At 38.8% G+C, this 27,209-nt stretch overlaps 2 protein-coding genes across 2 annotated transcripts in view; both read left to right on the forward strand.

Annotated features, from left to right (window-relative positions):
• Positions 1-12,472, forward strand: part of LOC139710412 (isocitrate dehydrogenase [NAD] subunit gamma, mitochondrial-like) — a 33,307-nt gene extending 20,835 nt beyond the window's left edge. Inside the window, exons 6-9 of the mRNA XM_071622329.1 lie at positions 4,885-4,987; positions 6,504-6,650; positions 8,430-8,585; positions 11,311-12,472. Of these exons, the coding sequence (XP_071478430.1) occupies positions 4,885-4,987; positions 6,504-6,650; positions 8,430-8,585; positions 11,311-11,394 (490 nt within the window). The 3' untranslated portion in view covers positions 11,395-12,472. The remainder of the gene's footprint in view (positions 1-4,884; positions 4,988-6,503; positions 6,651-8,429; positions 8,586-11,310) is intronic.
• An 11,378-nt stretch (positions 12,473-23,850) lies between these two features.
• On the forward strand, positions 23,851-26,933 carry LOC139710411 (3-galactosyl-N-acetylglucosaminide 4-alpha-L-fucosyltransferase FUT3-like). The gene has a single exon (XM_071622328.1). The coding sequence runs from the start codon at positions 23,992-23,994 to the stop codon at positions 25,378-25,380; it is 1,389 nt and encodes a 462-aa protein (XP_071478429.1). The 5' UTR covers positions 23,851-23,991; the 3' UTR covers positions 25,381-26,933.
• The last annotated feature ends 276 nt before the right edge of the window (positions 26,934-27,209 follow it).

Below are 27,209 nucleotides of genomic sequence, written 5' to 3' on the forward strand. Positions count from 1 at the left end.
AGTTAGGCAGTGAGTCATCCAGGTTTCCTGGAACTTGGACTGGCTAGTAGGTTGGAGAGAGTTATAGAATGTGCTAGAAGGGGGTGAATGGATAGTATATAAGCCAGAGAAATTCTGCAGTAGGCAGAGTACCCAACACCTCTGCTCTGAGAGTTACGTCACTTCTGGCTCTGAAGCGACTTGTTATAGTCAGTCCTGTGTTACCTGCTGACCTGTTATGTTTGTGGAGATAAGGCCTGGGAGACATTTTGCCTGCAGAGAATTAATGTGCCTTCATTGGACTCCATATTTTAATGTCAATGGACATTGCTACGGCAAAGCTGTGACGGGCTGGATTCATAGCTGGACAATATAAAGTGAATCATCATTCAACGCATCAACTGGACGTGGTCGTCACAACGTTTGGACTCTGCACGTTTCGCCGTGGACATATATCGTGGATTTTACCCCGGATCTATACCGTGGACTATCGTAACCTGCGCCTCTGGAGTTACGTCGGAGGAATCATTCATCGGTGCGTCGCGGATCATTCGTCTGTGCATCGAACATCGTATTTGGACACTTTCAAAGGATTATTTAATACGTGTAAGTGATTCCACTACCGATTTATAACTGTTTCTATTGATCATTGTTGTACTGATGTGACGCCAATTACCAGTCTGTACCACTGTCAATAAACCGCCTGAACATCAGTTGATTGTTTCTTTTGTGCGATCATTCTCGGAGTGATTTTGGTCGTAACAGCGTCACGATCACATTGTGATTACCTATTGATTATTACCTAATAAAAGAAAAATTCATACTGTCATACACCAGGGTTCTCGCCAGGAATTTCTTCACGCTTGTCGGCACTAATTCGCGCTGTTCTGGGGGTGGGTACGAAGCGCGGAAGCCTTCGCTAATGCTCAATACAACACAGATAAATCGCCGCTAAAATGCCACTAAATGCGACATTTTCACGGAGATGTAATGAACGTTGTGAGGGGCATATTCTCACAGAAACAATGCAGAAACTCCATACCTTTTGTTGGCGGCAGCCCCTAAATAATAAATGAAAGAGACGTAGGTGCCGATGGTGAAGGTTCCGATTTCTTTTAGGTCTTTCCTGTTTCACTGTTGCAATAATTAGCCGTCTCTGCATCGCAACAACGCGCGCCGTGTATACCCGTAGTGTTTTTGCTTTCTCGCCGTCTGCTCGACCACGTGGTAGGCCTATTGCATGCAGATGCGCGAGAAGCGATCGAGAACTTTCGGGACATCATTGCACTTTCCTTTCTGGGTATACTGCGGTAGTTTGGACATCAAAGAGATATCATACAAAAATGTAATGATGGTCATTATTCCGAAGGTTTGTTTAATCATAAAATGAAACGATTCATTACTGAGTACAGTGTACTTCGAAGGTTTGTAATCGAAAACAACAACAACACCAAAGGTCGGTACTACAGATGAACGTTCAAAATAAACAAAACTGATTTCGTTCGGAGATTTAATTATTTTCCGATCAACAAACCTTCAGAAAGGAATCTATCTATCATCGTTCTTGTTTCGGAATAACAAACCTTCAGAGTATAGAAAACTAACCATTTTGGGGCCGTTGTTGTATTCCGAAATCATACTGGCAGAACGTTCGAAATAACAACACTGATTTCGTTTGGATATAAACGAATATTATTTTCTCCTTTATCATTTTTCGATTAACGATCATTCAGAATTAAGAATGTAGAGTATCATTTTACCATCATTCTTTCGGAGTAACGAACCCTCAGAGAACGAAAACTGTAACCGTTTTGGGGCCGTCGTTTTATTCCGTAATTATACTGGCAGAACGTTCGAAATAACAGAACTGATTTTGTTATGAAATGAACGGACATTTTTTCTTAATCATTTTTGGATTAACGAACCTTCAGAATAAAAAATCTAGCATCATTTTATCATTAATCTGTCGGAGTAACGAATCCTCAGAGTAAGAAAACTGCAACTGTTTTTGGGCAGTCGTTTTTTCCGAAATTTCACTGGCAAAACGTTCGAAATGATGCACTGATTTCGTTTTGAAATTTACGGACATATTTCTTTTTTCAATTTTCGGTTAACGAACCTTCAGAATAAAGAATCTACAATGTATTATTTTATCATTGCTATTTATAAACAGACCCTTAGAGTACGAAAACAAGCTGTTTTGTGCCGTCATTTTATTCCGAAATTTCACTGGCAGAACTTTCGAAATGACAATTGATTTCGTTTTGAAATTTACGGATATATTTTTTTTCTTTATTATCTTTCGGTTAACGAACCTTCAGAATATAGAATCTAGTATCTATTTTGTTACTTTTTTTTTCTGTCGGAGTAACGAACCCTCAGAGTAAGAAAACTGTTACTGTTTCATTCCGAAATTTCATTGGCAGAACGTTCGAAACAACAAAACTGATTTTGTTTGGAAATTAACGGACATTGTTTCTTTATTATTGTCAGATTAACAAACCTTCAGAATAATAAGGAATGTAGTATTATTCTGTTATTATTTCGGAACAAACCCTCAGAGTAAACCCGTTTGGGGCATCGCTTTATTTAGAAAATTCATTGACAGCGAACTGAACACAGGCAAACCAAACTGCTTTTGTGAATGTGAAACACATTGTTAACTTTCACTAAATCAAGAACTGATCTGGAAAGAGAACAATTCACGTGTTCACGAAAATCAAAACTGCGTCACAATATATGATATGTATATATGCCTATGTACGCCGTCATTGGTCATTGCTAAAGAGAAGAACATTTCGCTCTCTCCCGTAAAAGAAAAAAAAAAGAAAATGCTTGGCAGTTAAGCGCATGAAATGTCAAAATAATATTTTTCACATTACTTGAACAACCAAACATTCTTTATTTTAGATTTTTAAAAAAAATCATTATGAATAGATAAAGAATGTATGGTTCTTCCCGTCAAAACGTGGGCCTCTGCATGCGGTATCCATTATTAATTTTACGCGGGAAAAGCGTAGCTCCTTGAAGCAAGAGCATGATAAAAAAAAATGAATAAACACAGACACACACTGATGCTGGTGTAGAGAAAAACGAAAGACAGCTTGCTCAAAAGATGCTTCCTTCTTTCAGTTTATTTTCTCCCCAGTCATTCCTATCGTTCTACTCCCATGAACCCCTGCCATGCACAGACGATGAACAAAACAAAATATTACCAACACTGCAATAAAAAAAAGAAAGAAACACGTGCTCGAAGCAAATTATCTACACTTTTCAAGTTGAACAAATTGATGTTCGTAATGAAGAATTAAAAAAAAAAAAACACGACCACCGGCAATGAGGAAACTTGATATCATGGCTTGTGGAAATTTCCACGAAATGTCCACGAAAGCCAGGTGTCAGATAAAGGAATGCCGCGCGTACTGCCACCTTGCTTCAGTGGTCGTAAACAGCGTGTAAATAGCATGTAAACCAAATGGGAACATTGATGGATGATTATCCATTTATTTTCTGCCCATGAAGGCCCCCTAACCCTCCTGTTAACAAGCCAAGCCAGAAGCACGTGGAGCATTACGTATGTTGAACTTGAAAGACCATTATGACAGAATTACTATAAATGTCGGCCCGGAGAAGGAAAATGGAATATTCACGAATGACGTTTACAAATCCATGGAAAGTGAAAAGGCTCAAATGGAACACATGGCTTTTTAAATAATAATAATAAAAAAAAATAACCCGCTGAAACTACAAAAAAAAAATAACAATTTGCATTTGCTTACTCCATCGCACTTTCTTTTTTCTTCTTTTTTTTTAACGAAAGATGGAGTTAATTTTCTCTCTGCGGCAATGCTTTGAACGCATCTAATTTTGCGTCATTGCCGATGGCCAGCTTCCTACAGAATTGATACGAATCCTTTCAAATATACGAAACAAAGTCTAAAAATCCTGGATTCTGGCGGTGAATTCCGGTGGTATTATAAATCCTGCTCACTATCAAAATTCAATCATCTGTTCCTTGCGCCATTTTACACCAACTGTTCCTGAAAATTTCATCCTAATCTGTTCGCAAAATGTTCACTTATTTTGCGAATAGAGAGACAGACAGGCAGATAAACGAACAAACAAACCAAAGCAGCAAAAAAAAAAAAAAAAATACATAAAAATACAACCTTTGGCGAGAGGGGGCATGCATTTCATATCGTTTGTTTTTGCGTAACCCGACAACAAGCGTGACAACAAGCGAGCACGTGTCAGCCTTCCTCAGCCTCCCTCGCTGGTCGGCCTCCGACCCTCTTTTCGTCCTCTCTCTCCCTCTCACAATACCGTCGGACACACAGGCGGCTGTTTGTGGCCGGCTAGTGTGTGGATCCCGAATCAGAGCGCATGTGAGTGAGCAAGTGTGTGATGTGGTGTGTATGCAGCTAGTACATGTACAATTGTATGTCGCTGTGTTGAGCCGCGTTGTTGTGATCGGTGCGTTAACTTTTTGCGCTTGTAAACTGCTGCTCCTTTCAACTCTAGCTTCTTTTCTAGCCAGATAATAAAGAGTAAAAAAGGCGAGAAATTGGTCCGAACTTGGCTCGTCAAGCAAGTTCACGCGTGCATGGTGTTACCCTTGTCGGCAAGTTCACACGTGGTGTTACCCTTGTCGGCAATTCTTTCTTCAAACCGCACGCTTGTCGGCACCGACAAGGGTGATATACGCTGGCGAGATCCCTGATACACTCATCCTTTTTAGATGGTCTTGGTAAAAGGAAATCAGATCAAACAGAATTCAAGGTTTTGGTGCAAGACACTTCACAGCAATTTTGTTAAACGAGAATTCAAAATATGCCTATGCTACAATCAAGTTACATGCATTCCTTTTGTTATAGATTGTAACAAAATGTTTTGTGTTCCTTCCAGGAAACTTGGGGATGGTCTCTTCCTCCAGTCTTGCAGGGATGTAGCAGCGGAGTATCCTGAGATTGAGTTCAACGACCTCATCGTGGACAACTGCTGCATGCAGGTATAGGTTACAGCTGCCCTAATTTGTGCCTGTTTGTTGACATCTCTGCCGCCTGCAATGCAATATGATACATCATGTACCAGCATATGTTGCAGTAATCTCAATTTCTTGTCACATGGGTTAAAGCGAAAATCTAATGCCAGGTTCAAGTTGGCTTTGGTAAAAAAAAGAGGAAAACAAATACTTCAGTCAAATGAACAGAATGATGGAAATTTTATTGAAAATTGGGCATAATGTAATGAATGCATAGAATATCAAAATGATAGTGATATCAGCCCCAACCAAATAAATTTGCCAATTAGATGTGGCATTGATGTCACCCCCTCATAATTCTCCTACTGGCTTGTACAAGTGTACAAAAACAAACAAACAAACAAACAAACAAACAAACAAACAAACAAACAAACAAACAAACAAACAAACAAACTAAACAGATGAATCGTGTTATGGTCAATGTTTTAGTAGATGCATGCTATTGTCCTTGAAAGTCGCCATTTGTAGGTTGTCATAAAAACAGAAAATAGATGTGAGAGATGCGAGTTAACGGCATGATTTTCTTTCACAGAGGGAAACGGAGCAAAGAAATTTGTGAAGGTCGGTGGAGATTTGAAGAGATGCATAGCTGTCAAGTCTTACATCATTTTGTAGTAGTTTATGTCTGAAATGATTAAGCTTCCGCTGTTCTGTTTGGCTGATTTATTGGTGATAACTTGAACTTTGAGTGGAATACCGCTGTAAGTCACGACACTTGAGTCTGTTTCCAGGACTGTAGTCGGAGCTATTACTGTGTAGACAAAGGTAACCCCTTCTCTGTATAGTTTTAGTAACCTTTTTCAGTATTAAACAAAAGGGACTAAAGTCAAACAAACAGAAATTATGAAGCTTTATTGAAATAGGACAAATATAACAAACTACATGAGTTTTGTGAAGCTATGATGTTTGTTCCCAATCATATATATAAAAATATGACAAGGCAATGGTCTCCAATTGCTTTTTTACAAGATATTATACCAGGTATAATGAAATAATACTATATGTCAATCAATGAGTAGCAGCTATGATTCCCCTTCCCTCTCCTGCTTCCCTTTCACTTCATAAATTCATGTTCACAATTTGGAACAATTTGATATGTAGGATGATATTTCATGTTTTTAAATTCATGTTCAAAAATTTTAATAATGATGCACATATGTTTACCAGTGAAGGGAATCACTAATAAGGCCATAATATTACCTAATTTTGTTTTCATTTAAATTCATATGTAACTTGGCTGGCTAATATCTCTGCTTTCAAAACACATGGGAAATTTTGAAGTCCGATGACATTTTGGTTTTGTGAATGATTTGAATGAAGACTCCACTGTTCTCTTTGTTCAGTTTCATTTCAGTCTACAAGTCAACTTCAATGAGGACGAACTGATTTTGTTGTAACATGCATTTTCCATAGACACCTGCCCGAGTATACTCGGAACTAATCTTCAACGGGTTAAAGTGAATTGTCCTCTCTCTTTATACAGCTGGTTTCCAGACCTCAACAGTTTGATGTGATGGTCATGCCCAATCTCTATGGGAACATCATCAGCAACATAGGATGTGGACTGGTGGGAGGGCCGGGCATCGTTGCAGGCCAAAACGTCGGGGAGGACTACGCAATATTTGAAACGGTAGAGCTACTTACTATTTGAAATGGCACGCATTCACGCACATACACAACCACATAGTGATCTCTCACTACAAAGAGTGTACATAGCTTCTTCCACATTGGTCACACTCCCCTGATTTTCTCATGAATTTATGTGTACGTAGTATAGCAAATTCCATTAGAATTGTATCATACCGCTCTGTTTGTTTTTTCCTTTGTTTATACCTTCAGCTAAATTCCTGCAAAGTGTGGCAAGGATAACAAATTATTTCACAAATTCAGTCTGAAGGCTGGGGGTGATGATGCAGCGCTCGGGCAAGCATGGGTCATGCAGCTCTTTGATGTATGATTCCATAGTAGCTTTGTTTTAAGCCATAACAAGCCCTATTAGTGGTCTTTTGTATCGTTATACCGGGGAAAGAGAGATGATGACTTTAAATAGCTAGACTGTATCATTGGGCGGTGTTTTCCCTTCAGTGGAAAATTGCATGTCCATGTGATGTTACCTTGGCTGTTTCTGACTGCATGCATTGAATGCCTGTGCTCTTTCCATGTCATACAAATGATGGGTCAGAACTCTGTATGTGCCTCAGTTCAGTGCTTTAGTCATATATATAACATCATACTGAGCTGCATTTTTCACTTGACACCAACAGTCCTTTCAACCATTGTGATAAGCTGGGGGGGGGGGGGGGGTGGGAGGAATAGTAGGGAATGGGCAAAAATGTTCCTGCACAATGTGGTAGACTGAGGCTAGTTGCAACTCATATTGCTGCATTCCTCGACTGTGTGTGTAGGGAAGCCATAATTGAGAGATTGTGAACAATTGGTATTTTCCTCGATTCTGATTTTGTGTTGCTGTGGCGTATATAGGCCAATATTGACATGATTCGTGCAGATTCAATTCAGTAATTGAAATTTCGGTATTTAAGCAGAGAGATAGAAAGATATTGGTTTACTTATTTGAGTGGCCTTCCTGTACGGGTTTGCATAAATCACAACTGTTTAGCTGTTGGATCCACATCATTGTAACAACATGCCTAGGAATTACTTGAATGCTCATTGACAACCTTTCATGCTCCTGTGCACTAAAAAAAAAGAAATATCAAAGCAGCAAAAGCACAATTTAGTCATTGTGTACATTTGGTTGGCTTAATAAAGGGGTTAATGATACTATGTTTCTATACAAAAGCCATTGTGATACCCTGATTAACTGTGTGGCTAACGGGTCTAGGGCAATTACCCCCTGGACAATTACCACCCCCCCTGACCCTTCCCCTGACCCTAACCCTAATCCTAATCCTGAACCTAATCCTAACCCTAAACCTAATTTTTACTCTAACCTTGCCACTAACCAGTATTTTGCGGGGGGGGGGGGGGGGGGGGGGGTAATTGCCCTCGGGGAGTAATTGCCCTGATACAGTGGCCAACAAAGCACAATCGTGGATGGGCTGATTGCTGAGCAACGCATAGTAAAACTTTGCTTTGTGAATGTTATGCACATATCATTGTTCATTATTTATTTAAGGAAGGAAGTAAAGATGGATGAGAAGTATGTGTAGGAAATTATATTTGATTTTTGGCAGTGCTGCATTTTGTTTTCTGTTTACTTTCTCTTGACTCAAAATGCTATGAGGTTAAAATTAGGAATTAATACTTGATTTCTTCCAAGTTCTGCATTTTCCTTTGCTGTTCCAGTTGATGGATTTTCCTTTCTGTTGACCCAAGATGTCGTGAGTTATATTTTCTAGTCTTTTCTTTTTAACTTGTTCATTTGTTTTGTTTTGTTTTGTCTACAAAGGCCACAAGGAACACTGGTAAGACGATTGCAGGCCAGAACCTTGCCAACCCGACTGCCACCCTGCTGGCAGGGGCACTGCTGCTAGACCACCTCGGCCTGGAGAAGCATGCCAAGACAATCCGCAAGGCAACGATTCAGACACTGACAGAGGAGAGGGTGAGTCTAGGGGTGCGTTTGAGCGCTCTAAAGTGAACCAAAGCAAACTGAACTAAAGCGCACCGTACTGAACTGTGTCAGATTATGGGCGTCCGAGTACTCTGTTGAGAAAGCGCACCTCATGAGTTATCTTTAGAGGGGGTGGTGCATTTTGTATCAAAAGGATCATTCACCTGGCAAGCTTGAAATACTTCAAGCTGTCCCGAACAAAGAGATTGAACTCTATGCATTATGACGTATGTGCATGATATGCACATTCTCACATGCGAACTTTGGGTACACTTTTGGTACTCTTTTGGAACACATCGGGAAGTGGTCCACTTTTGGCTCGGTTCAGTACGGTACGGTACACTTTAGGAGTGTTCGAGCGCTCCTCTGGCGCGGGTATGGTACGGTACAGTTCGCTTTAGGAGAGCCCTTGAACGCGCCCTATAACTCCTTTGTTTGTGTCCCATGCTGATCTGATTCTCCTGTGACAATCAGGATCTTATTTTGTGCATTCAACTCATTGAACATAGATGTAAACATTTAAAAAATTTACTGTGCAAGAAATTCAGTATTTCCTGTTCAGGATTTTGAATGATTTCAGTTCTCTTCCTGGCACCCCTCCAAAGTATGTGGTACACTGTATTGGAATAGTAGGTGGCAATTATCAGCTTGCTCCACAACCAGGTTTAGCTGTGAGAACTTGAAAACTTTCATAAGATTTTTTTAAGTTTGTTTGTTCGTTTGTTTTCTGTTTGCACTATTAGCACTTAATGAACATTCTAGTTTTGATTTCATAAACTTCTTTATTCTTTCATATTCTGACTGGAGAATTTGATAATGGTAACCACGTGTGTCACAATTTGAAATGTCAACATTTTTAATCTACATTCTTGTGTTCTGATGAAGAAATTGTCAAATGCTTTGCAACTGCTCATATGCAGTTGATTTCAAACGGCGTGTACTTAAGTTACAAATGTTAAGAAAACATTTCCTTTCTATTCTTTTTTATTTTCTACCCAAATATTTACTGTACCAAAGCACCCATAGTTTACTGCATCTAAAACAGAATGTGTGTGTTTGTGTATATGATTTTTTTTTTTTTGGGGGGGGGGGGGTGGGAGTTTCCAGAATGAAGTCTATGACACCTTGTAAAAGCTAAGAAGAGAAAAGCTAGATTTTTGTCAAATTTGATGAAGCAAAATGATGCTTTCATTGTCAACACACTCAAGGCCACACATACATAGAAATGTATTAATGTTTAAATGCTGAACATTTAACACCTGGGAGTACTTCATCAAGTATTTTGTCAGTGATTTTTCACTGACAAATTTGCTCTCAGCCAATCAGATGCAAGGATTTCAGTAGCTTAAAACAGTTGTCAGTGACTGACAAGCTTCATGGAACACTGCCCACGGTCACACACACTTTGTGTGCTCACACCTGATCTTGTGCACTCAAACTACTATGCACCTTTCATTAAAGCATGAACTGTACATGACATAAACCTGGATGTCAAATGTTAAGTCATCTGTATCACTACAGGGGAGGCCCATATGGGAGGGCAAGAGAGAACTTTCTACTGGATCACAAAGACACAATCATGCTTTGATACAAGCACACCACACAGTAATCAGAAACCTGCACCCTGGTCTCACTCTTAGTGAATAGAAGGATTAACCTGTCAGTGAATAGATAAGGCCGCAGCTGGGGTTTGCTATTGTCACACGTACCATTATGCTTTGATGAGGCAAGGTACTGGGTTTGTGATTTACCCATCATGTATGTCTACAGAATTCATCACCCAGCTATTTTCTTTTCTGACATAAATTGAATAGTACTCTCCTGGAAAAAAAAAAAAATCATGAATGTATTTACATTCAATATGTAACTAAGTTTCTAAAGAGCTGAGACTGTGCCTATGCTCAGCTTTAAAGTTTTGGCCATTGAAAAAAAAGAGGAAAATTCTTGTATACCACCCAATGTCCACACAATTATGGGGGATCTGGCATTTCATGGCATAGCGAGCAAAGGATTGCAGAGCCTGTATTGATGTGTGATATAAAAGAAACTTTGCCTACCATTTATATTTTGGAAAACGTTGATCTTGTCATATTCAATACTGAGATAGGTGTCCATGCATGCAGTTAATTCTTTTTCTCCAAATTTTGTATGGAATATATCATCAGTTTGGCTAAAGTGATGCATAGAAAAAATGTCGTACGAAGACTGCATGATGCCATCGGTTATGGCTGACAGTGTTTTATGCACTCAGTGTTTCCCAAGGAGTTTTCAAGGTTGATGGCCATTTTCATTTGCACCAAAGATCTTGAAGCGTGAGCGAAGACAAATTACTTAAGCGATTAGCTGTAGAACGCACATGGCCACCATTTTAGTAAGCAAACTGCTGGATTTTCCATGTACGTGTATCCCCTGACCCTATGGAGTGAATTCTGTGTGCCCTGGCCTCCCCCCTAAAGCGGAGAAAATGAAAAGGAGGCAGAATGCACTTGATGGGTCATGTAATATACAAGCATGGTGAGTCCAGTGGTTTGCTCGTTATGGAAATGGTGCCCATGTGCTCTAGATATATATTGCTTACCAGGCACATTTGTGCGTAAAATCGGGTATTAGCGCACTCTGTGCACTTTATGATCTTTCATTTGCACACTGTTTCACAGAAGTCAACCTGTTGGCCATCACTTGTCATCTTATTATTACTGACTGTTTGTCTTTCCAGATTCACACCCCAGACCTGGGAGGCACTGCTTCCTCCAGCGATGTCATCCAACACGTGATTAGTGTCATCGATAGCACAAAATAGAGCTATCAATTAAGACAGGAGCCTGCGAAGAGACTAGTGATACAACCACAAGGGGTGATGCAGTCTAGAGGTGTAAACCAGGCAGAACAAGTCCTAACATGTTGGTTGCAGGACTGACACAGATGTGGGGTTAACATTGTCCATGTTACATGAAAGTGACTGTAAGGCAAAAGCATAATATTATTACTAGCATCAATGCCTAGAGACATGGTTTTCACTTATGGATTTAAAGGCAGGGGAAAGGCAAGGGAAATGTTACTGTTGAGACTTAGTTGTACCATAACTGGCCAAAATGTGAGCAGGTGTATGGTGCTGGACATTCGTATTTGACATGTCCATGAGTGGAGAAGAGTGTACCTGAACTTTACTAGTACATGTATAACAAGGAGTCTTTTGAAGGGTATGTTTTAATATTGGTGTTGATGCTTTGAGGGTATTGATATTTTAGAGCTATTTATTTTGTACATGAATGTTATTGCACAAAGCATCTTGGGCAGTAAGTTTTCATTCTAATGATGAAAACACAGACATAGAAAAGAATGCAAAGAATATGCAACATAATATGAATGATGTAGGTCTCTAAAATAGCACTCCAGTGTTGATAGGATTTTGAGACTGATTTTACAAAACTGCAAACATTGTCAGATTACAAAATATTGCACAAATTATCGTCGCATTCTCTGCAATGAAGCATGTCAATTGTGGTGATATGTCTTACAATGTATTTACAACTCAGATTTGTGATGACTATTTTCAATATGTGGCAATGTTCTTTAGTATGTGGTGCTGAAGTACATGGAGTCCAACTTGACTTAAGAAAGATGTGTGATAATTGGAATTGCTTCCTCACTTTGTTTTTGTTTGTTGTTGTTCCAGTTTATGTATGCTTCAGAGTGAATACTTTTTAATGAATGATATCTCTAGCTGTCAGCACAAAGTTTGAAATACTGTATCTGCAGATGCTACTTAAAGAATATTATTCATGCATTAATTGTGTGATGTCCTAAGGAGACTGTACACACATATGAAGGTGGTTTTAAAGAATTAAAAGCAGATATACAGAAAAGTGCAAATTTGAACCCAGTCAGTCAGGTGAACAGTAAAATCACGACAGATTGAATTTTAATGATTTGTCCTAAATTATGTCCTGTGGACACATATCTAAAACTTAGTTTCTATAATATTCATATTCTGTGGTTTTCTGGCAGTCGTCTGTTTGGTTTGGATATAAAAGTACTGTCACACACTACAAATTAAAAGAAAGTAAACAACTTATGCAACTGATTGACAAATTGCCCTACATTGATGTAATTAAGCACTGAATTGATCATTGTGTTAGTAGTAGCCATGATAAAAGAAATCATGGGCGTACATACTCGAGCAGGATTCGAACCTGCCTTTATTAGTATTTACACCCATGATTTCTTTTATCATGGCTGCTACTAAAACACTGATCAGTTCAGTGCTTGGTTATGTCGATGTAGGGCAGTTTGTCAATCAGTTGCATCAAAACATCTGGACGGAAGAATTTCATGAATTTGAAGTAGATGACTTGTTTTTACGTACATCATTCTAAAGAGTTTCACTTCTGTTTTGTGGATGATGAGTTAGGACATAGTACACTAATAAACTGGTGCTCAGAATCTTGAATAAAAAATGGAATAACTGCATTCTTTCAAGAAATGTTGGAAGATGGTGACAGTTTATGTGAAGGGCATGCAGAGTCCTCCACAAGCAACATTAGCAATCAATGCATGGAGGAGTGTGAATTTGCATTCGCAGGTATACTGTAGGTTTGATTTTTTTTTTTTTTTTTTAAATCTGGCAAAGATATTTGTGTCATGCCATCTTGTAGATGGTGGGTGCCAATGATAACCAAGTGACTATGACTGAAGTGAGATGTTTTTCCTTTCAGAATGTTTTTTTCCCTTTGCGAGATTAAAAGCACAATTCTACCCCAGGTTCAAGTTGGCTTCATTGAATAGCTAGAGTTAAGTCAAAGAAACGGAATAGTAAAATGTTTATTCAACATCAGGCATAGAATAAACTTGGATGTCATTGCAATTCTCTGCTCTCAGAGTAAATGCTTGACAGTTCAATACCTGAATTCCAATAAATCTCTGCAGCATGTATTTGTGTCAAACTGGTGGCCTGTTTTGCTGCACTGAGTGTTATGTGCAATACAGCCTAACTGAAACTAGTGTACCTGAGTAATGATGTGCAAAATGATTATAGTTTTGGGGTTTTTTTAGAGTCCCATGCTTTGAAATCTGGTGTTGATGTAGAAAAAGCAGGGGGGGGGGGGGGGAAGACATTCAGTGCAAGGTTCATTGGTGTTTCACTGCTTATCACATTATTATTGAGTGAAATGTGTCGTTGAAGAATGTCTGTGTCATGTAAGATACCTTTTCTCCTCTTTTGTATACATTTACTGGACTCAAAAGGAGACTGGCTACAATGAAAGGGAAGCATTTGACCTGGGTCATGCGACTGTATGTATACTGTTATGATAGCTAATATGTGTCCAATATATGTCTCTGAACACTGGTGTATGCTTATAAATCAATCTGCTTTGTGAAGGATTGGAAAGTATTCTGTGACATGCATCTCATAATTTTGAAATTTATTTCCCCCCCCCCCCCCAGAAAAAAGGGGAAAAAAAATCAAACACACAAATGAAATATGAAATCCTGAACATGTAGCAGTGAAGCAGTTTATGGGATGATGCTACAATGCACTGAAAGGCGAATTTGTGTGGGATTGTTTAATCCATTAAATAAAGTCTTGACCTTGACTCCTCTTGTGTTATCTTGTCATTTACTGGCTTGGTGAGCTTTTGGAATTCTGCAATGAGAATTTATATCCAGTGGCGTATCTAGGGGGGGGCAAGGGGGGCACGTGCCCCGGGCGCCACTCCTTGGGGGCGCAAAAAAAAAAAACGAAGAAGAAGAAAAAAAAACGAAGAAAAAAAGAAAAAAAAAGAAAAAAGAAAAGAAGAAGAAGAAGAAGAAACTCACCGGAAGGGGGGGGGGGGGGGGCAGAAAACCAAATCAAAAAAAGATAAAAACAAAACATAACGATGACTCGGACAAAATGACAATGTTTATTGTGTTCACACAAGAATTCCATGTTATGTAAGCTGAAATACAATTTTCGGCTCGCTCGCTGCGCTCGCTCTCTAAATTTTATATAGAAGAAGAAGGTAAGAACAAAATGTGATGATGAAGCGGACAAAATGACAATTTCTATTGTGTTCACACATGTCATTTTATATTTAGCAGGCAAAATGTTTCACTGAGCAGCGGCTGCAATTTCTTTCGTTCTGAAGCGATCGCCAATTGGATCAAAAGAAGGCGCCAACGGTTTCGAACATACGGGGGGGGGGGGGGGGCGCCAAAAAAATCAAACAAGATAAGAACAAAACGTAATGATGACGTGGAAATATACAAATTTCGGCTCACTCGCTCGTACTAATTTAGAGTATTTCTTCAAGCCCTCAGTTTGTTGGTAAAAATCGTTATCTATAAGGCCATCACTATATCTTGATTAGAATTGTAAGATTTGATAAGCAAAAAATGACAAGAGTTCCATGTTTTGTAAGCTGAAATACAAAAATTTTCGGCTCGCTCGCTGCGCTCGCTCGCCAAAATTTATCAAAACAAAAAGGAGATAAGAACAAAACGTGATGATGACGCGGAAATATACAAATTTCGGCTCACTCGCTCGTACTAATTCAGAGTATTTTTTCAAGTCTTCAGTTTGTTGGTAAAAATTGTTATCTATAAGACCGTCACCATACATTGTATCTTGATTAGAATTGTAAGATTTGATAAGCAAAAAATGACAAGAGTTCCATGTTTTGTAAGCTGAAATACAAAAATTTTCGGCTCGCTCGCTGCGCTCGCTCGCCAAAATTTATCAAAACAAAAAGGAGATAAGAACAAAACGTGATGATGACGCGGAAATATACAAATTTCGGCTCACTCGCTCGTACTAATTCAGAGTATTTTTTCAAGTCTTCAGTTTGTTGGTAAAAATTGTTATCTATAAGACCGTCACTATACATTGTGTCTTGATTAGAATTGTAAGATTTGATAAGCAAAAAATGACAAGAGTTCCATGTTTTGTAAGCTGAAATACAAAAATTTTCGGCTCGCTCGCTGCGCTCGCTCGCCAAAATTTATCAAAATTAAAAAGGAGATAAGAACAAAACGTGATGATGACGCGGAAATATACAAATTTCGGCTCATTCGCGCGTACATGGGGGGGGGGGGGCATTTCATGAAGCAATTCGTCAGATATTTCGTCTGACAAACTGTTAAAAGCTACTGAAATCCTTGCTTCTGATTGGCTGAAAGCAAATTTTGTCCGACAAGTTGTCGGACAAAATGCTTCATGAAATGCCCCTCTGATTTAGAATATTTTTTAAAGTACTCAGTTTGTTGGTATAGATAAATCGTTATCTATAAGGCCGTCACTATCTTGATTAGAATTGTAAGATTTGGTAAGCAAAAAATGACAAGAATTCCATGTTTTGTCAGCTGAAATACACAAATTTTCGGCTCGCTCGCTGCGCTCGCTCGCCAAAATTTATCAAAATTCATTACATTTAAATCACCCTCAAAAGACCCCCTTTTAAGGGCTTGAAAAGCATATCATGTGGACTTTGCTTAAAGTCCCTACCGGGATGGGGTTGGGGTTGAACAATAGTCTTTTTCAGAAGTTAGGGGCGCAATTTTCGCGCTTGCCCCGGGCGCCGTTTTCCCTAGATACGCCACTGTTTATATCATAGAGAGTTATTTGTGATGAAGGTATAGTGCAACAGGAAGAAAATTTTTTGGAAAATTGAGCAAAATTGGGTAAATGATGCACATTTCTTGACCTGCTCAAAGTCAGGACTGTACAGTTCTGGTTGAGGTGAGGATTTAGCTTTTAACGTTTTGCAAGATATTCAGAAACCACTCTGAGATGTCAAAGAGCATGCAATTCTAAGGGGTATCAAAAGTTTATTTGATGAAAATTGGTTTTGAAATAGCCGAGATATCCAAAAATAATGTGAAACAAAGAGATCCTAATAAAAGGCGTGGCCTGTCGCCTTTTATCATTATCACCTTTTTTGGTAATCTCAGCCATTGGAAAACCAATTTTCATCAAACAAACATTGAATCCTTCTTAAAATTACATGCTCTTCCATATTCCATAAGAGGTTTCTCATTATCTCACTTAGGAATGTTCAAAACATGAATTCCCACCTCAACCAGTACTGTACAGTCCCTTTAGAGCTAAACTCTCACCCTACCAGAACTGTACATGCCCTTTAAAATCGAGTGAACTTTTGCAGTAATTACATCATGGAGCTAGGGCACATGTAGTTCCATGTTATATGTGACAGTGGAGTGACAAATACTTTTGCTCATTACTTCAAATGAATAATAATTATATTAATGCATTTGTAGCAGGTCATATAATTAGCTAACTAAAACATTTAATTGACCCAAATAAATAGACCTCTTTGGGAATGTGGATAACAGGTCTTGCTATAGAACTTTATTTGTCATGAACAAGATATCATGTAATTCACAATGTATTTTATACACTTTTCTGTTATCAAGACTTTTCCCAAGATGCATCAACAGCATGTGCCATGATGTTTATCAGTTGTCTCCCCCTGTATCGGTACAAATGTTTTTGTAAGATTGTAACTGATGATCTATATTTTCACAAACGTGCTGGAAATAAGGAACCCGTTGGAATCAAACCTGTCATCTATACTGCTCTCCGGGCAGCGACACTACCACCTGCTAGGCTATCCGCAGTTGCAGGCAGTGACACAATGAACTTGGAACATATACATGTACCCAGGCTCTGAAATTACACATTAACACAGTTCTGTTTTAACACATCAATGTAAACAAGGCAACATAGCATTTGTAACAATTGATATGCAGAACTATATATGTGAGAACTACACAATAAGACACAGTCATCTGTTTGAATAATTTTATGAATTGGAAAGTTAAAGTCATGTGAAAAGAGTTGGTTTGGTAGCTACTCTGAGCCCAAGACTCAGGGTGAAACTGTTGCAATGAGCACTTTTTTGTCTTCCATTTTTGTCATTTAGAATCTTCACACTGTTTCATATTCTCTAAAGGAGAATTCTGGACCAGTTAAAAGTTAGTCTGAATAGAAAGAGTAAAATTTTACAAGCATGACAGTGAAAATTCGATCAAAATCAGATTAAAAGTAAGGAAGTAATGAAATTGTAAATTGAATTGAGGAGTAAGATACTCTCAAGCAGATTAACAGACACTCTCAAGCAGATTAACAGACAGTATTACACCAACATATCCGATAATCACAAAACTTTTATTTTTACAAGGCTGCAGGGACATAACCCAGACAACCCATTTACCAGCACAAGAGGGCGACATCCCGTCTCCTTTCTTGAGCAGGGGTTGCTTTGATAGTGGGGTGGCTTAGTGACAAATATACTGATAATCGTGACACGCCGGACAAAAGTGTCATTTTTTCCTCAGACACTTGTATATATATGAGGATCAAAATTAGGGGGTGCTCCAAGAAATCTGCCAACAGAAAAAATGAGAAATTACCCTTAATTTGTACATAACAATAATGTCTGAATTCAAAGACTATACACAGGGCATTCGCCAGGTTTCTGTACAATGCAATGCAATGTACATGGTTGCTAGTCTTAAAATTTAGACCCTTAATACAACATATTATGTGCATGTTTACAATAATACACCGTTTTTACTGATTTTCCTATAGTAACAAGTGGTTTAGTCTGTGTTGCAGACCTGAGGGAGGTGTGTTGGAACAGTCCAGTTTTCTTAAGCACCTTTTCATTAAATGATTTGATATTATTTCTGGTAAAGGATCTTTTTTAGTACTGTCTACCTCCTGTAGAGAAATGGCAAAGAGTGACGTGTGACTCTGGCTCAGATACTTTAAATCTTGGGCAATGACTGAACCAGGTGTAGGACGTATGTCACAGCTCATTTTTTCTCCTAGTACCACTAGTTTACAAGTAGAAGAGCTGCATATTCCATTGAGAACTGAAGGTTTTGGGTATTGCCCTACATATTTCCAAACAAATTTAACCCATTTCCTCCACGATTGTGTGAATTCCATATTAGCGCACGGATTACCCGGTTCCCGCAAGCAATTTTTATAGTCCGCACTTCCCCTCTCTATATGTTTCTTATTTCTTATGGGGGTCATTCAAATGTTAAAAAAGGGTAAAATTCACAGATGAAGTTGAACTTAGACAATTTGAATATTTTTAAATATATATTTATATTTGTAATTTCACTCATAAAGACTTAAAGCGGTTTGAATATTTTTGGTCTGATAGCTATGTATAGACATGTTATTCAAAAGTAAAGGCAATGTTTGATCGGTTCACATTATCCAAAGGGGGTGGGATGTAGTTGGCTTGTGAACAAAGTCTATGGGGAAGTTTACAAAGTTGATAAAAATAAAACAAAATCGGCATAGAGCAGAATCTAAATCACAATATAATATGACAAAATTCCCGACCCCAAAGGCGGTTGATTCTATGATGCTTTATGTCAAAGTACATTCCACCCAAAATACATGTGATTGATAGGAGGAAAAAGTATGGTACATTAAAAACAACAATCGTTCAACTAACCCCTAATAGTCCAGCAGCATATGATTGTTAAGTTTTATCGCCTTGTCGATTGAAGATGATGTTACATAATAACAATTATCAAAGTCAGCTAGATCTACTTGTATATCAAGAAACCAAAAAGAAGGGGTGGGATGGGGTGGGGAGAGAAGAATGAAGTAAGTTATCGGTATCCGTAGTTTTGGTTTTCAGTATATTCATTTTAATTTCCTTAATTCCCGTTAGGTCACCATGGATTGGAGAGTTTGTGTACTAGTACTCTGCCAGGAACAAACACAAGAAAAACTTAAAGGTCCTATGTATACTTTTGGGAGAGTGACTTGAAAAAAAAAAATTTCAGGATATCACATTTCATGCATAATATGTGTAGGTCTGGGGGCATTTCATGAAGCATTTTGTCCGACAAGTTGTCAGACAAATTTGCTCTCTGTCAATCAGATGCAAGGATTTCTGTAGCTTGTAACAGTTTGTCAGAAAAATATCCGACCAAACTGCTTCATGAAATGCCCCCTGTTGTATCACAAGACATCCTCCCATACAGTTTTTGCAATCAAAGCAAACATATAAGGAGATATCAGTATTTTTCTCATTAAAGTATAAATTTCGGATGGTTTAGTCTGGAAACATTTTATTATAAAAATATTGTTCACATTTTGTGTTATTAACAATACTTAACATTGATATATATACAGATTCATTCTTTTTTAAACAGAGGTTCTTTCTATCCGTAACTCACACTTAAGAATAATATTATTTTCAAGCACTAATTCTGGGTTTTTGCCTTTAATTGTCCACAAAAAGGAGGACTCAAGGCATAAAAGGTGTATGCTTTATTTTTGGAAAAATGTTGAGGAGATCAGGAAAATTATATATTATATTGATGTAGATTTTGGACCTGAAGGAGCAGTTGAAGCATTTTTACGAAACAATGCCTTGTGGCATCGTTCTTATCATCAAAAATTAATAATGACAAACTCAAATGAAAATTTGAGGGGGGGGGGGAAAGAAAAGACGAACATAATGACATGAGACAGCTTTTTAAAGATTAAACGCTACAATAGACAATGCAGCCTCTTTTCTCAGTTCATACTTATCCAGAGTGTGTGCTTTCTTTCCAGTACCGGTATTATTATTCAGATAGGTTAGGGGAATCCATTTGAATTGAGTGATACATCATTTTAAAACTTAGAGTCTGCTCTTTCAGAAGCTGTCCTTCAAGGACAAGTCCACCTTCATGCGCACGTGGATTGAGTGAATACAACAATATTAGTAGGACACATCACAGAAAGCTTGGAAAAAATCGCACAATCCGTTCAAAAGTTATGATTTTTTAAAATGTCTGCACAGTCGCGGCTGGATGAAAAGACTACCACAGTGTATGATGTCACATGCGCACATTGTAAGGAATATAAAAAGAGAATTTCACAAAACCATACTTTTTGAGTAAAGTTCACATTTCTTTGACTTGCTACTGACGCATGTTAAGGGTAATATTATTCCCCCTGCCTTCTGAAAGAGAAGTCGAGTATCCTTTTGTAAGTGAAAACATTTTGAATTTTCTTTATTCATTCTTTATATCGTTGTACACATGTGACGTTACAAGGTACAGTAGTCTTCTCATCCAGCCTCGACTGAGCAGAAACTTCAAAAATTCATAACTTTAGAACGGATTGTCCAATTTTCCTCAAAACTCTCACTGATGTGTTCTACTATTGTTGCTGCATTCACTCAACCCACATGCTATGAATGTGAAAAATCTTTGTCTGGCGACTTTTTGTTGATCAATTATACCAACCCTGATGGAAATCTCTTCAAATTCATGGACGTTCTAAAGTCTCCTTTAAGTTTAACCAAAATCTATGTAGTTGCCATGGCAACGTACCACTTAACACTAATCAAAAGTATTTCAAACCTCTATACATCCCGTCGATCAGTTGTACCTATTCACATGGAATCTCTTCCAAACTGAAAAATAGCCTCCTGTAACTAACTTCAACTAAAAATCCTATTTTGGGTTGCCATGGCAACGTAAAAATCAACAATTATATTTGACCCCTGCTTTATACTCTTGGTACCTTCTATATAACGTTCATATCAAATTTTGTGAAAATTGAATCTTCCTACCTGGAGAAATAAACAAAAACATGATTTTTAGAAAAAGTTCATTGACCTTTGACCTTTGACCTTTGGAAAATTCACTCCAAATTCAATCAAAATATCTTACTTGTTCTCAATATTCTTCCTGCCAAGTTTTATCCAGATTGGATATTCCTGACTTGAGAAATAGCCAAAAAACCTATTTCACAAATAAAGTTCATTGACCTTTGACCTCTGACCTCCTTCCCAGCATCAATTTTTTTGGAGCACCCTATTTTTTGAGAAGGTACGTCATGAAGTACCTTTGGTGAAAAAATCATGCTTTTGTCCGCCGTGTCACGATAATTTCACTAAGCTACCCCACTATGATCCATGGATCGTACAGAGGAGGAGAGACATCTAATAGAATACGCTACACACAAGTCCTGCATTTGTCACACCGCACCACAGACCGCTAGCTCCGGCCTTTCCTTTCTCCGATCCCTTGCGCGGAGCTACCGGAGGGCTCGGGGCTGATTGTTTTTATCCATACCCCTTATTATCTTCCCTGCGAGCAGCGTATGCACAGCATGCATGCATGCATACAGCTAGCTAGCTCAGAGTGCCGTTTCATCTGTTCACGTGAACCATGTACCACCACTCACTCGTAACACGTTTACGTTAGACATACTCTCGGGATCTCCACGGAAGACCGACACTTGCACTACTCGGTACGGATTTCAGCGTTACTGGGAATCATAAGATGTCTTGAATGGTGCCCTGTGGTAGTGTGGTAAGTGTCTATTATTATGAATATTTTACAAGCTGAAAATAGAAAGGTAAATTTTACGGATGGTATGTATGCTGGTATGCTTGGCATCAAGAACCAGTTTACATGGTTAGCAGTGCAGTAGTTGTTTCTCTACCCGTGGGACGTGGTAGCTATACATTGCAATTGCTTTCGTGGTACAGTGTACACGTGTAGCGTCTAAGCTCATTTTGGAGCAATATAAAAACACACTAAAAATAAGAGTATCGGGTAATAAAAAGTGACGCGTGTCGCCTAGGTTGTATCTAGCAGAGATTTAGATCTAACCCCCCGTTAGAGACTTCCGAGACAGAGTTTCTAGATGTTCCATCTGCCAGAATTTGTGGCGAATAAACATTAATTCTAAAACTTTCCCAGTGGCAGTGTTGTTTAATAATGTTGCCAAATTTTGTTGGTTTAGATCTACAGTAAATTTATAGGGTATAGAGTCTAACGTTAATTGATTCATACATGCAAATGCAGGATCTGAATGGGGATCTTCGGCTTGAAACTTACTCCTGTGTCCTGATCATTGCTAGAAGTTTGACGTCACAACTTACCTAACGACCAATTTTGACGCCATTTTTAAAGGACAAACAATGTCTTGACAACGTACTCAAGTGTGTAAATTACTACGACTGTGTGTGACAGCAAAACTTGATTCACTCAACATCAGTTCGGGAAACCCACTCACAAGGGGGGCCCCTCCTTATAAGTAACCCGTCCCCCTTATAAGTAACCCCGTCCCCCTTATAAGTAACCCCCGGGGCACCCCTTATAAGGAGTCTCCACGCTTTTTTGCAATGCAACGCGAAAATGAAAGGACTGCGGCAATTCGCTTGATTATGTCCATAAAGCTTCACAAGTTTCCTAGTTACTCACGAAATTTGAGCAAAATCGGTTCGAGGCATCATATCTAAAATCATGGATTTAAATGCGATGTCAAACGACCCATGCGAATGCTGAAATGCGAGCGATTACTGGCGTGAGTGTCGCCAGGCGCGGCGGCGCGGCAATGCTTGAGTGCAGACGTGGCGACTGAGTACGGAGACTTTCGTTCATTCAGGTGGCTTTAAATGCAGGAAAAATAACAAAAGTAACGAAATAGTCAACCACCTACCTTTGCAATTGGTATGCATATATGCATACCAAAGGGGGACGGGTTACTTATAAGGAGGGGCCCCCCTTGTGAGTGGGTTTCCCGAACTGACATGGCCTTAAGTTAGAATGACATTATTTATTGACTACGTAATTAATGGATATTTTTTAATGCTACAGACATCTATTAGGCTTATATCAGTATCACATGTTTCAGCTTCTCAACGACATCACTGTGAGTGAACTACGGCCATTGAAAAAAAAAAAGATTATTGCTACAAACTCTGGCTCTGCCAGATGTTTGCAAGATCGCATGCTACTATTTCTGAGTCAATGTAACATTATTTTTTCATTTAATATGAAAGCATTAAATGTATTAAAGATGAATGCAGTGACTGTTATATACAGTACAAGTTGAAATTTGCTGTAAAACCAGACCTCAGGAGGAGCCAAGACTGCCAGTCACCCTTCACCAATTCACAAAGTTTCACGCCATGAAAAATGCTGTTGGCTCCAATTTGCAAAAAATATAATCTATAAATTCCACTCATGTAGAAAATTCATTGATTCAAGATTTTTTATAGGAAGAGCTGAAGGGTAGAACTGTCTGTTCTTCAGTTTCAGTCATTGCTCTCTTGTCCAGTATCTATTCTAAAGAAAGTGATGAGCTACATTTTGCATTTCTGTAAGTGAAATTTAATTCTAATTTCAACTTTTCTCCATCCTTGTCCAGATTAATTTCTTGGGCTCAAGGAACTCCAGTTTCGCCGTAGGAATGCTGCCACCAGGACTTCAGGGAGTATTGAATTTCAGTGTCCCATCCCTCCACCTGCCTGTCTTTGTTTAGACTGCATCTGATCATAACATGCTGATCCACCACCAGTGAGTTACTGTGCATGTTGCTGACAAATTATCTGAGGACTGCCCATTTATAAGCTTGGATATGGCGCGCAGAAATAACGGGTTTGTCCCCATTCTAATTCCCCTGGCTCTGATGAGCTTGATGGTATTCAATGGAAATGTCCTGATTAAGGCAGGCCAAGATATTTATCTCTTTTTCAATGGTGGCAGGCTTGAAAGGAAACAGCCAGACATACTGAGCCCCAACAAGAATGTGGTCGTTCCGGTGATGGACAAACTGCTAAAGAGATCTGAAGTGATGAAAGGCCCACATAGGGCGAGACAGCCAACTGCGATCCCAGTTTCTTCTCAGAATATACCTCAAGACTTCAGTGACCCTGTCAATGGCATCACCTATGAGCAGAATCGGGTGTTGTACAAGTTCTATCGAGCAACTCAGGACCCTAATTTTGAGTGCGTCATAAGGATATTGAAATACAGGAGACCGAAAGCAGAGGAAAGGTTTCTGAACCATAACCAGTACCTACGGTCAACCTGTGAGGGCATTCCATGCAGTGTTGAGACAAAGTACAGCCTTCAGTTGGAGAGCTTCTGGGATGCTGATGTGGTAATTATCATGCCTGGACCATTCGAGGGCTTCCAGTGGAACAAACTGCTGAAGGCAAGGCCCAAGGGCCAACTTTGGGCCCTGTACTCCAAGGAGAGCCCTGTTCATGAACCCCAGTTTGCCCCACCCTCAGCAATATTCAAAGGCAATCCCTATAACCTCAGCATGACCTTCCGCACGGGATCTGACATTGATCTCTTCTATGGGCATTTTGTGCGTGGTGCTAAGCAAAACAAGCAAATTTTGAAGAAGTCAAAGCTTATCATGTGGATGGCATCGCGATGTGACCCCTTGGGTTGGGAAAGGACACTGTTTGTCAAGGAACTGCAGAAGCACATTCCTGTGGATATCTATGGCAAGTGTGGAACCTTTGAATGCCCTAAAAAGAGCTATGAACAGTGTTTGCAGATCATGCAGCAGTACAAGTTTTATCTTGCCCTGGAAAATAGCGAGTGCAAGGAATACATCACCGAAAAGTTCTGGTCCAATGCGTTCTCCACTGGAATGGTGCCTATTGCATTTGGGGCCCCTCGTGAGGACTACGAAAGGACAGCACCACCAAACTCATTTATTCATCTCAATGACTTTGCAACGATGCAGGAGTTCCTGGATTATATTAATTTGCTAGATCGGAATGACACTCTCTACATGAAGTACTTTGAGTGGCGTAAACTTGGGAAGACTTTCATGGGCCCGGGGTTCAGAACTGCCTTAAGTCCACCAAATCTCTGCAACTTGACAAAAAAGTTGGTGGAGATATCAGTTTACCCAGAGAATTCTTGGAGGGCCAAAAATCCTGACTTTGAGAAATGGTGGACCCCTACATGTCATCATCAAAGTGAATTATTAGGGATAAAGATATGACATCTGTTTTCAGCATGCAAATTCAGTTGTCAACATGAATAATTTATTTTGTACAGTGTGTTACAATCAAAAGGTGGAGTATGTCGAAAGTACATTGTAAACAAAAAAGTAACTTATATTTGTACAGTAGCTGCCCATTGTTCTCTATTTTCGCAAGTTTCAGCATTTAGTGTCAAAGACACATAAACAGTGCATGATTTGTGTTTTTACGCTGTTGTGAGATTTTCATGGTAAAATGGCTAAGATTAGAGGAGCTTTTGTGGCTCAGTGGGTAGGACCACAGAGTGTGAAACATGAGGTCCCTGGTTCAACAAGTCCCATGGCTACAGTAGTTGTGCCCCTAGGTAAGGCACTTTACCCTCTTTGCCTGGTCCTTTGTACGGGACAAAAAGCTAATGAGTCATGTTCTTGCTTGTTTGTAAGCATTCATTGCCTCTGTATCTGTCACATAAAATCAATCAAGATCAAATTTAAAAAGAATTCATATGAAATACCAAAAGACCAAATTTTAATGATCACATATGAAGAAAGATGATTGCTTATGGATCATCTCCAAGCCTACACTTCTGCTCTCTCATAGGCATGCAGGTATACAGTGCAGAAATATGGTGATCAATAAGTGTTTGTGATTTTACGAACAGTTTGTCTTGTCGACCACAACCATACTACCATGGAGCTACAAGTTGTATAGTATCTCCATGATACTACTGTAGATGTGAGCTGTGAGTCTTACACACCACCCAGTAAACTATTCATGACACATGGTTTTGTGTAGTGTACATTTCTGTTCTGAGACAACTAGGTGCTTGAGTGAGGTTTTGGGGTTGTGTTTGTACTGTATATAAATGCACTTGTTTTTTTATTGTGCTGTATGATATGAAATCATGATCACTAATGTCTATCAGAAATTGTTTAACATTTTAAGATGTGAAATAGAAGAGATTTGTACAGTCAGGCACCAACGATCATTGTTTTAATGCATGCTGTGGAGTTTGCACAGTTGAATATATTTATTGCTGTTACAGTTGATGTTTTCGATTGTTGATTGCTTGAATAATTATTCATTGTGAGAGAAATTTGAAACCAAATGGCAGTGAACAGAATTATGGTCCTATAGATGATTGAGATTATTGGGTATTTTGATTGATGAAAGGGGAGTTATACTGTATAATATTTTATTTCCAAGGAACAAAATGAATCATTGATACCTTATGTAAGGTTTGTATTCCTTGTGGGCTACTCTGTCAAAAATCTTGAATGAAATGGTTGTAGGATAATACTTTATATTACCTGGGCACACAATTAACCTCAACGTCATTAAAAAGCACTTCTTATCTATTTTTCATCGATATACACATTATGAACAAACTCTCCTTGAGTCATGGAAAGGTCCTGATAATACTTTAGGTGCAGGGAAGCAGCCTTTAACTCTTTATGTGCCATGGTGTAAACCCCCTGTGTGCCACATTATTCTGAGACAGCAACGTAGTTAAGACTTGGGGAAACATCCTGTTTTTCAAGTCTACATGTATGTAATTTTTTACAGATTTCTGTTTCCCTGGACATGTAATGTACAAAGTTGTAGAGAAAATGCCAAGCTTTGCCTTGATGTACATTGTATGGCAAATCTATGTTGTATTTCTTTTAATGACTGGTAGCTACAATGACTGGTAGCTACATGTGCTGTACATTATTTTAGAGGCATGACTTCTGCACACGAAATAATAACAAAACTTAGAATTTACTCGCAAATCCAGTAGCGAACACAGCTTGACAGTAAATTATCGCATGTACATGTGACAGGAATGGAATCGCGAGAAACACTTTTA

Source organism: Diadema antillarum, unplaced genomic scaffold (genome assembly GCF_040938485.1).
Source record: "Diadema antillarum isolate AM-2024a unplaced genomic scaffold, OU_Dant_1.0 seq00001529_RagTag, whole genome shotgun sequence".
NCBI lineage: Eukaryota > Metazoa > Echinodermata > Echinoidea > Diadematoida > Diadematidae > Diadema > Diadema antillarum.